General features: G+C 39.9%; 1 protein-coding gene across 1 annotated transcript in view; it reads right to left on the bottom strand.

Annotated features, from left to right (window-relative positions):
* The window catches only part of LOC143295855 (metastasis-associated protein MTA3-like), a 51,920-nt gene extending 41,860 nt beyond the window's left edge, over nt 1-10,060 (bottom strand). Inside the window, exons 1-3 of the mRNA XM_076607507.1 lie at nt 9,891-10,060; nt 5,405-5,472; nt 3,767-3,860 (exon numbers count right to left, since the gene is read on the bottom strand). Coding sequence (XP_076463622.1) covers nt 3,767-3,860; nt 5,405-5,472; nt 9,891-9,918 — 190 coding nt within the window. The 5' untranslated portion in view covers nt 9,919-10,060. The remainder of the gene's footprint in view (nt 1-3,766; nt 3,861-5,404; nt 5,473-9,890) is intronic.
* Nucleotides 10,061-11,807: the final 1,747 nt, after the last annotated feature.

The raw sequence follows: 11,807 nt of genomic DNA, 5'->3' as shown, positions 1-11,807 counted from the left end.
TGTGTGCGAGTACGTGAAAAGCTACTGTTGTGACATTAGTGAAATCTGTTGGTTTTATTCCTCTGTCCCCCTGAACAGCAAAAACATACTGCTCAGTCACAATACTTGTTATCATTCATCATTCTGTCCTCTTCAGAGTTGTTCTTTTTCAGACACCCACACAATATATATATATATATATATATATATCAATCACATCTTTCAAATCAATTCTTCAAACATATTTCTTCAAACAATATTTTCGATCAAGAGTTCTTTCCCCCCCCCGACTGTCTTTGTGCGTGTGCATGCTTTGGTGTGCGTGTGTGCCCTGGAGAGGGGAGGGGGGAAGGAGGGGGAGAGGGAGGATAATCACTTCATAAATGCACAACATCATCATCCCTCCTCGTTATCATTGTTCTCATCATCATCCTCTGCTCTTTCAGCATATTTACAATCAAACATTATAACACAAAATATCAAATGGACACCCCCTACTCTGTCCCATCCACCTCAAACACCCCCCCCCCCACCCCCTTTTTCCCTCCTGGCGCCTAGTGAGTAAAGGGTGGAGATTTTTCCAATCTCCATGGTCAACATGTGTGCAGACTTGCTTGTGCCTGAACTCCCTTTGTATGTATATGCACGCAGAAGATCAAATACACACGTTAAGATCGTGTAAGCCATGTCAGCGTCGGTGGGTTAAATGAAACATGAACATACCCAGCATGCATCACCCCCCCCCCCCCTGCACCCCCCCTTCCCCCTGATCCCCCCTCCCAAAATAGAGTATGGCTACCTACATTGGGTGGTAAATAAACAAAATGCTCATGTAAGTAAAATTTTACATGAAAATTCGGGTGTGTATGTGTGCGAAATCTGATTGAATGACACAGGAAACAAATGATGAGCGCCCAATGGCACTGTTAGTCAGCTCTTCCCAGATAGGCAGCCTGTTGTGCAAATGACCCCATGTTTGCAAAGCGCTTAGAGCTTGGTCTCAAACCGAGGACAGGTGCTGTTTAAGTAACCATATCAATCAATCAAAACACATGTTACTTTCTCCCCCACCACACTACTCCCTCCCAGTCCAAACACCTATCACCTTCCCCCTGATACCATATTACCTTCCCCATCCCCCCACCCCCAACATATCAATAAGTTTGAAGTAACTGACCTCAAAAAGGTTAGAAGGCCAGAGAGGCCTTTTCAGTATGCATACATGTATAAAAACATGCTGCAATCATGCATGCTTGTGTGTGTCTAAAGGTGTCTGTTTTTTTCTTTTTCTTTTCTCCAGAATTTTCCATCGATGAACTGATGTTATTGATCGTCATGTATTATTCATGCAATCAAATCAACAGTATACACACACAATATATGTGTGGGTTGCATGTATGCACAGTTTTTAAACATTCATTTATAAAACAGAGAAGGTAATTAACTTTTTTTTTATTTACTCGCAGAGATACACGCAGTGATCGATCCAGCCTCCAAGACATTTTGGAATTAAAAGAGTTCAGTGGCTTTCCCCAGTAAAAAATACATGCTCACAGTCGATCCCCTCTCCTCAACAAGAATGCTTGTGACTTCTGGCAGAGTGTGTCATTTTCTATTTCAGTATATTTGTGCTATGGATCATATATATAATTATTATGTTCATGCATCTTGCTTCTGATTGAGGACTTAAACTCAAGATGATCATTGATTTATAAATTTATGGCCAAAACCCTGTACAGAGAGAGTGACAACAACAAATTACAAAATATAGGTCCAAGTGCTTAAAGGATTAGAACCTTTATAGCAAAAGTATATACTTGTCAAGATAAAACTGTCTCTCTCAACTGAAAAGCTTTGCATAAGTATTTTCATACACAACATGTTCATCAGCTGACAAAGTTGAAATAAACTTGGCTGTGCATAGTATCTTATTGGGATTCATTTTATTTGGAGACCATTAAGAATAGGGCATTTCAAAATAAAATGAATGTCATCATCAGTTTGATTCACTGCACAGAGAACATAGCAGACCAGAGTAAGTCCCTTGTTCCGAGCGAATAGCATGAACCTTTATCTTAGAAATGTATACCAAATCTAAATCTTGTTATGATGTACTGTAAATAAATGTCTGTAAATATTCATCAAAAGATTCTTCTTTGCAAGTGATAGGGCATGGGGTAGTGTAGGGTAATAACTTATTTCTGCCTCTTTTTTTCTCTTTTTTCTTACCTTTTTTTTTTTTTTTTTTTTTAAACATTCTGGACTTACTGTGTTCTGGACTAAAGAAAGTTATTATTTTCACATGGGATTCTACCAGCTTGATGCACATACCCTTGATAAAATTAAAAGAAAAAAACATCTCTATGTAGGTGTGCATCCAGCACTGTCTGTGACTGATCAGAATTTATACCTGTAGTGCTGTCAAGAGTTTTTCTTGGGATTTCTACAGACTTTGGGACACTGTTGAAAAGACAAGTAGGACATTGACAAGTTACTGAGGAAAGAACACACAAAGAAGATGCCAGTACTTCACTACTTGCATTAGATCCCTTTAGCAAACTGTGAACTGGCACAGAGAAAAGAACACAAAAGAAAGTGCAAGTAATTGCACTGGATCCTGTTTGCTTGTAAAATAAGTTAGTGGTGGGGTTTTCTTTGTCAAAATAAGTCATAACAGTTACCTGTGACAATGCCAAGTACATTTCTTATCAATAGGCATTGTCGTTCCTGAGAAGAAAGCCAAACTTCTACACACACACACATACACACACACAAACACACACACACAGACACAAACACATGTATATGCACAACCATCAACTCACTCTGTTTACACAAGAGGCAAAAACCATGCAAACATTTTCACTTTTTTATGTATGAATAGATAACAATATAAATAATCATAACCTTCTCTAAACTCTAAATCAGCACAGAAGATACTGACATGAGAGGGGTTTTGTTTTTGTTTTTGTTTTTTAATTTGTTGTTGCTGTCATCTTGTTTTGTCTTTTTGTTTTGTTTGTTCATATATATATCTATTTGTCTATTGTGCTCCCATTGTGCACAATCATTTTCTTCTGCAGTCTGATCAAGTAAAAGAAAACTTTCAATATCTTTCTTTTCGAAATTTTATTCATATCTAACTATCTATAAAAAATAATTTGTACAGTCTAGGAATCTTATCTTATCCTTTTTTATTTTGTGTGTGTGTGTTGTTTTTTTGTTTGTTTGTTTGTTTGTTTTTGTTATTTTGTTTTTTTAAAACAATGAGCACATATTGCTGTTTTGTGGAATAGCAGTGAGCAAAGAATGTATATCGATATATGTGTTTCATGGTTTAAAAAAAAAAGTAAGAGAACCAACACCTCCCTGTCACCACATACACTTCTCCATTTTGTTCTCTATGGCTGTTCAAAGACTGAATGCGTGTGACCTTTAAAATGTGAGTTTAGAAATAAAGTAATTAAAATCACATACAGGAAGGGTTTGGTTTGTCTTCACAATGATGCCAGCATACAATTGCACACATATGTATGATCATGATAAGGCAAGTCAGTCACTCAACAACACAGTCATTCCTCAAACTCTCCTCAAACAGACAGGTAAGCAGACAGACAAACTAACTGAAAGGCAATTTCAGAAGTCCCTTCCCCTAAGGGATAAGACTATAGAGGACAAGACTTGAAAAAAAGAAAAAAAAAAGAAAAATGTAACAAATCAGGGAAAGAAAGAAAGACAACTGAAAGAGTGTCAAACAATGAGACCCAAAAGAAAAGAAAGAACTTACTGTGATGCTTGTCTGCAAGAGCTATCAGAGCTTGGTTGATATCCCGTCTTCGGTAGAAGCACATAACTTTGGCCTCCACATTTCCATTTGCAGTCTGAAAATTAGCTGAAACTATTAAGTATTATATTCCTGAATAAGAATAAACCAACTTCATCTAAATATTAAATAAAACTGTTCTAAGTATGAACATACTGTGCCCGCACGCACGCATGCACGCACACAAGCACACACACACAAACATACACAATACACTCTAGTCTATACATATTTCACATATATTTTTGACTCCACATCCAAATGCAGCCTTGCTCTAACTTCAAATTTGTCTAAGTTTCATTTGATGCAGAGCCATAATCAATCAAATAACTGTTCAAGAATGAAAAAAGATCATTAATACTGTATCTTAATAAAATAAAATAAAAAAAAGATCATTAATACTGTATCTTAATAAAATAAAATAATAAATCAAGGGAAAGGTCCATGCACAAGGAAAATTATTTTTGTCCCAATTACATCACATAATTACCATTGCACAGGACAGGAATGTCAGACCCCTGCCGGAGTCTGCACTAGTTAGGTCACAGTTAAGTATGTGTAATTAAATTACCACAACTCAATGGAGTTCATGAGACATGTTTCCTGCAGCCTTCTAATCACATGATGATGGAGTCTCCCATCGGACCAATGGATGAGTAGGCAGGCAGGCTTATTTGTTGGTGTGTGTCCTCAAATGGGAGAAGAGGCCGATTCTGGATGCACAGCACTTCCCACAGGTGTTGCAAGGAAAAATGTCTCCAAAAGTTGTGCCCTGCTTCCTTCGCTCACGCTTCTCCTTAATGGCCAGCGTTCTCTTGTTTTCAAACGTCTTTATGCCACTACAGCACAGCATCCTCCAGCGAGAGCGGTCAAGGGCATCAGTTTCCCAAAAAGCAATGTCTATGTCACAGGCTTTGAGATTTGTCTTCAAGGTGTCCTTGAAGCGCTTGCAGGTTCTTCCAAGTTCGCGGTGGCCTTCCTCAGCTGGCCATACATGTTCATTGACTAAAGCACTAAAATGCCATGGACTAAAAAAAAAAAAAAAAAAAAAATCCTCCTTATAGAAAAAAGGCCATGGCTTTGGAACAACAAGGCCTTCATTTGTGATGCCCACTTTTAAACACAAGAATCATGATTTTGTTGTTGTTGCTTTTGTTTAAGGATGCTAAAAATCATCTTGCAACATATTTCTCCTCTGTGTTAAACTTGTACTGCTCTCCCTGACAAGAGCATGTCACCACAGTGTTGTGCCATCCTTTTTACTGCTTTGTTTTCTGTCTGCAAGTATGTTTGTCTTTCCTATCAAAATGAACCTTGCCAGGGACAACCCTCTTGTTGCTGTGAGTTCTCTTACATGCACTAAATGCATGCTCCACATGAGACCTCAGTTTATCATCTAAACCGAAAGATTACTACCCAGACCACTCTCAAAGTCTAGAGTGGGAAATAAAATCCCCGTCTGTATACATGGGACTCAAACCCATAGCCACTCACTTCCTAGTCAGGTGCATTACCACTAGGCCACCACTACACAATTGTAGTACTCACAACAATCTCTCATTTTTTGTCATGAAAAAGTATCCTTAACTCACTGTCACTCACCTTGTTCAGCTCTTCTATTCGTCTTACTGTGTATGGTGATGTCGATGACGTTTCAAAATATACATAATCTGAAAAAAGAGAGAATATAGTAGCTTAGCAGAGGAAGTACAATGATATTAATAATGACGGCGTTTGTTCAAAATTCAATCAATACATATCCCAATTCAAAATTTACATTCCATGCACATAACAATAATTAGCACAAATTCCCCACAATGGGCTCAAAGTGCCTAACATAAAACAATACATACAATAGTTCACACTAGAATACAAGAGTGCATAAGAACAAAGAAGAAAAAATATGTGTACACTATGACAATACTATATGTACTACAGACTGCAAATATGAAAAATCACACACACACACACACACACACATGCATGCACACGCGCGTGCGCGCACGGGCGCACACACACAAACACACACAGAGTAAACACCCACCCACAAGCATGCTCACTACATGGAAGACTTCAACAGACCAGAGGAAAAACATATTGCACCTCACAACGGGAGTGCAGGGGGTGGGAGGAGACAGACAAACGAGTAAGCTTTGTCACATCCAAAGGACATTTTGAACACATAGGTTTTTTATTTTGTCTGGAGAGAGGACAGAGTTTGGTGAGTGATGGAGATCCAGAGGAAGAGAATTCCCAACAGAAGGTGCTTGAATAATATAAATTGGCCAAATAAACTTTGCAGAGACTTTGGGGACTTGAATATATTTTTTTTTTCTCCAGAAGACATTAGACAATGGGAAGAGGTGCAAAATGAAGGGCAGAAGATATGCAGGGTGGGAGAGGTCCGTCAAACTGGCAATAAACCAATATGACAATTTTGATTAAAGATATCTTTCCTCACATGCATGCTCATTTTGGACCAGCAGCCTTGGCAAAGTGGTGAACACCACAAACTGACATCTGCTGAGGTCTTGGGTTTGTTACCATATGCAGTCCAGCCAGGCTCCTACTCCGAGCCAGAGTTGAATGCACGATGGGCTCAGATGGGAAGACTGGTACTGTATGTGTATGCGTATCACTCAAAGTAAAAAGATGTTAAAATAAATGAAACCATTAGGTAAGAGTTTAAACCACTTCATCGGTCTTTTCTTTTTTTTCTCTTCTCCTTTGCTGGCACTGTTTCAGTGGTATTTCTGTAACACCACACATAGCCCCATACACAGCCACACCCTGGTTCATCTGCTACAGTCCTAGTGCTGACAGTCTGGAGGAAGCAACTAATGTACACAAGTCATCATGAGATCACACACCAGAGGAAACCCTGCACCACCGTGAAGTCCTGCACTGTCGAGGAGTCAAATTTGTTGTGTTCAGAGACGGGCGCAATAGCCCAATGGTTAAAGCGTTGGACTTTCAATCTGAGGGTCCCGGGTTTGAATCACGGTGATGGCGCCTGGTGGGTAAAGGGTGGAGATTTTTACGATCTCCCAGGTCAACATATGTGCAGACCTGCTAGTGCCTGAACCCCGCTTCGTGTGTATATGCAAGCAGAAGATCATATTCGCACGTTAAAGATCCTGTAATCCATGTCAGCGTTCGGTGGGTTATGGAAACAAGAAACATGCCCAGCATGGACACCCCCGAAAACGGAGTATGGCTGCCTACATGGCGGGGGGTAAAAACGGTCATACACGTAAAAGCCCAATCGTGTGCATACGAGTGAACGCAGAAGAAGAAGAAGAAGATTGTGTTCAGGATATCTGTTTCAGATTGAACAAAGGAAGAACTCCACCTAAAAAGCCCAAACTGATGACAATAACTGCTTGGTCCTAAAGCAAGACTAATGAGCATCTCCAAGGAACATATACCACTGCCCAGTATAATGGTTCAGAAATGGATATTAAGAAAAAAAAATTACATAAACAAAAAAAATGAGAAAAATAAACTTCTTATGAAATACACACAATTTACAAGTGAATGCAAGAGTTGCTGTCTACAAGTGCAGAGGAAGAAGACAAAGAAGGCATTGCTTCTCTTTGCATTTGATGAGGAGCTTAGCCTGGAAGTACTGAAACATCAAAGTTCTAGTACTTCTACTAGCTCCACACATATCACTGATCCATACAACTTCAGGCCATGACAGTATACAACAAGCTACACTACCAGTCATATCACCACAATCACTGCACATCAGTGTCACTGCAACCCTTGACAGGAAGTGAAAATGTCCTGGTCCAACTGCACCAGCGAAAGGAGGAAAAACATCTGGCACAGCACACTTACAGGCCTTACTCAGTTGCTGATCCATCCACAACCAGAAGTTGTGACAATGATAGGACTTCATGCTGATCAAACAAACAATTCTGAAAACATGCACGTGTGACCACCAGAAATGCCAATCCCTTTCAACTCTTTCTCAGAACAATTTCCATTTTCAAAGTGTCAGGGACACATATTTCAATCCAATGCATTATCACATGCCCTGAATCAAACAGTCCACAATCATTCACAGCACTTGCAGCCACAAGACAAAGAGTCACCAGACCACAGAAAAAATGACAGACTCTATACCAGAACCGGCTGCAGCGTCAACTCATGTCTAAAGCCTTTTCAGTTTTTTTTATTGTCTGATTAACTGCTCAGGTTTTACCCTGTCCATATATTGTCTGATTAACTTCTCAGCTTTTACCCTGTCATAACAGACACAAATCATGTATATCATGTATCATGTATATCTAATGGTAAAGTTACTTTGCACCTCCCCATCCCAGTTTCCTCCCCTCTGCTCCCCCTCCTCTCTGCTCCCCATCCCCTCACCTTTCCCCACCAAGAAACTTGTTCTGTGACATCTGAAATCGGTGTGCTGTTGTCTCAAACACACATGCACACATATACTTGCACATGAATGTAAACACACACACACACACACACAAAGTACACACACATGTTATATGCATATATGTTTGCCATACAACTCAAAAATTACTTGACAGCAAAAATAGCACACTTTCTGAAATGTTTGCACATTTGCAAAGATTCAATAAATATTTGGGACTAATGTGAACAAACACCACCAGCAACAACAAAATGTTTTATTGGTCATGTCATTTAGTACATTTCAGTGTTTGTGTGAATTATTTTAATTGATAACTCAGTGCATGCAAATGAATATAAATTCATATGAAAACTGTGAACCTATTGCATTGATACTATGAATCAATTGCTAAGTTATTCATTTCTACCAAATCCATAGTTTTCATGTTAGTTTTCATTATTGGATAGTTCACAAAATATTTTCAATTATTCAATAAAACTCATTTGGAGACAAAACAAAAAAAAAGAAAAAAGAAAAGTAATCTGAACAATTTCATAACAGTAAAATTGCCTTGAATCCATGGGAAATATGTAATGACTTAAATGTAATCATTATGTGATTAACTGCTATGAATGAGAAAATGACTACCCCCACCCCATCACCACCCAGATTTATGAGATATATGAAACAACATGGACACTGGATACAATTCTAATCCTTTAAAAAGTAAACAGATTATACTTTCAACCATACTTTCAAGAATCGCTCAGACCAAACTACTGAACCCACTTCAGAACCATAGGCAAAACACAAACTTATCATCTTTAATTCAACCCTTCTGTTTGATAAGGTTTTGAACTTGTGCACTAATAAAACTTTTTTCTTTCACTGCTGCAGAGTGAAGTTGGCATTTTAAAAAGTTATATGCCTAATACAACAGTATATGAAATAAGAAACTAACAATACATGTGCATGTAAATTGTAAAACGCCGCTAATCTTTTTAATGTATGCATTCAAGTTTTAAAACTAGTTATTTTCCTGTTACAAAAACTGAAATAAAATAATAATTTCCCCTATATAAATGTTCTAATAACAATGTGCAAGAGCACAAACACAATGGGTTTTAACGAATGTAATGTTCACACTGCACTCTGCAGTCACCGTGTTTGACACCAACAATTACAATGTAAACTAAATAATTGGTAATATGTCTGAGACGCGTGGTCTTCCATTCGCACACACTCTCACACACACTGTCTCACACTCGCAGCATCACACACCGACACAGTCTACCGATCTTCTGACTGCGCTTGTGATACCAGGCTGATTTCTTAAATTATATGAATAATAACTTCAAACTGCCAGAAGCTCGCATGTTTATTCATAAAATACATGAAAGCAGGGCTAAAAACCGATGCTTAGAAAAATTTGGTCCCGTGCAAAGGGATCGAAAGACTTATCACGCTTAGTATCCTTCCGTGCAATAAACTAAGCCAGTGATATAAAATAAGTAAATTATCATATCCAAATCGAATAAGTTTCTGACTTTTTGAAAGCATTTCCACACTCTTTCAGTTTTAGTTACTTTACAAACACGAGTCTAAAACTCTTAAAATCGATGTGTCAAGGGGCAAAACTTGTATCACGCCGCGCGAGAAATGTTGCCTTATCCGTTATCGCTGCATGCTCAATGAAACAAATAAAATACTCACCTCCAACTCTATACATATTAGCTGTCATGTTTGCTTATTGTAACCGATGTAAATTAACAAAATTATCATCCGATCACTTCTTGATTGTTTCGACTTGCAAAGATTCCCGAGTCCTAATCGGTCAACTTCGAGAATGAGACATCATGGAGTCGCTGGTCTCGGACGTAAACCTCCTTCTCCCTTCCTCCTCTTTTCACATGTGACGTCATCAGTCCTTCCTCACCAAGCATTTTAGTACAAATTACATATGGTCATTTGACCAAGTATTTTACTAGCATCAATGCTTTTGTCGTTATATTACGGATTTCTAAGTATAAATCGACTTCATAGTGTGTTTCACTTTCTTCAGTGTTCGATGTAGTGTCTTGTTATTGTGTTGATATTCGTTCTTCTCTCTATCTCGTTCGCTCGCTCGACACGTAGCTCGCTCGCCGGCTGCGATCTCTCTCTCTCTCTCTCACTCGCTCGCTCAAGCATTCTAGTCACTCTTCTCTCTCTCTCTCTCTCTCTCTCTCTCTCTCTCTCTCTCTCTCTCTCCCTCCATCTCCCCTCCCTCTCTCTCTGTTGATATTTTTTCTTCTGTCTATCTCGTTCTCTCGCTCGACACGTCACTCGCTCGCCAATTGATCTCTCTCTTTCTCTCTCTCTCTCTCTCTATCTCTCTCTCTCCGAGTCAGTCTCTCTGTCTCTCTCTCTCTGTCTCTGTCTCTGTCTCAGTCTCTGCCTCTCTCTCTCTCCGAGTCAGTCTCTCTGTCTCTCTCTCTGTCTCTCTCTCTGTCTCTCTGTCTCTGTCTCTGTCTCTCTCTCTCTCTCTCTCTCTCTCTCTCTCTCTCTCTCTCTCTCTCTCTCTCTCTCTCTCTCTCCTAGCTCTCTGTGTCTCTGTCTCTCAGTGTCTCTGCCGTCAGTGTCTCTCTGTATGTCTGTCTGTCACTGTGTGTGTGTGTGTGTGTGTGTGTGTGTGTGTGTGTGTGTGTCTGTCTCTCTCTCCCTCTCTCTCTCTCGATCTCTCTCAGTGTGTGTCTGTGTGTGAGTCAGTGTCTGTCAATGTGTCTGTCTGTGTGTCTGTCTGTCTGTCTCTCTCAGCTCTCTCTCTCTCTCTGCCATTCTTCTTCTTCTTCTCCGAGCTTCTCCTTCTTCTTCTACCGTGTACATTAATACGCTGCAGCTCTCTTCTCCCCAGTCTCCCCTAACACCCCTCCTCCCCCCCCCCCCATACCCCTCCCTCTCCCCCCCCTCTCCCCCACAACCATACACATAGCTCTCTCTGTATCCACAGCCACTCACTCTCTCCCTCCCCACCCCCCACTTCCCTCCCTCTTCTCTCTTCTTCCGTGTACACGGCTGTATTTATACGCCACAGCTCTGTGTGTGTGTGTGTGTGTGTGTGTGTGTGTGTGTGTGTGCCTGTCTCCTCCCCCCCACCCCCCTCCCCCGCCTCTGAGTCTCTTACTAGTACCCTCTCACTCTCCTTCCCATGTATCTTTTCCCTGCGTCTCTCTCTCTCTCTCTCTGTCTCTCTCTGTCAGCGGACTCCATGACAACAACGAGTGAAATGCATATAAATAAAGACACACACACACGCGCGCGCACGCACGCACGCACGCACACACGCACGCACACACACACTCACACACACACACACACACACACACACACACACACACACGCACACACACACACACGTGTACACGTATGTAGATAGATAGATAGATAGAAATTTATAGATGTGTGTCTGTCTGTCTGTGTGTCTGTGTCTGTATGTAATATATTCCCCTCAGTGTCAACAGCAACTAAATGAAAATATTGATACAATGGATGTTTACAATGCAATATAATGATTTTTTTTTTTTCAAGACAACTGCTCTGCGTACCTTACAAAACAAATAATATTCTTCGTAATATATCATATAAATGTTG

Source organism: Babylonia areolata, chromosome 21 (genome assembly GCF_041734735.1).
Source record: "Babylonia areolata isolate BAREFJ2019XMU chromosome 21, ASM4173473v1, whole genome shotgun sequence".
NCBI classification, from domain to species: domain Eukaryota; kingdom Metazoa; phylum Mollusca; class Gastropoda; order Neogastropoda; family Buccinidae; genus Babylonia; species Babylonia areolata.
The sequence above is the reverse complement of the archived record's forward strand: the minus strand, read 5'-3'. Positions and strand labels throughout refer to the sequence as shown.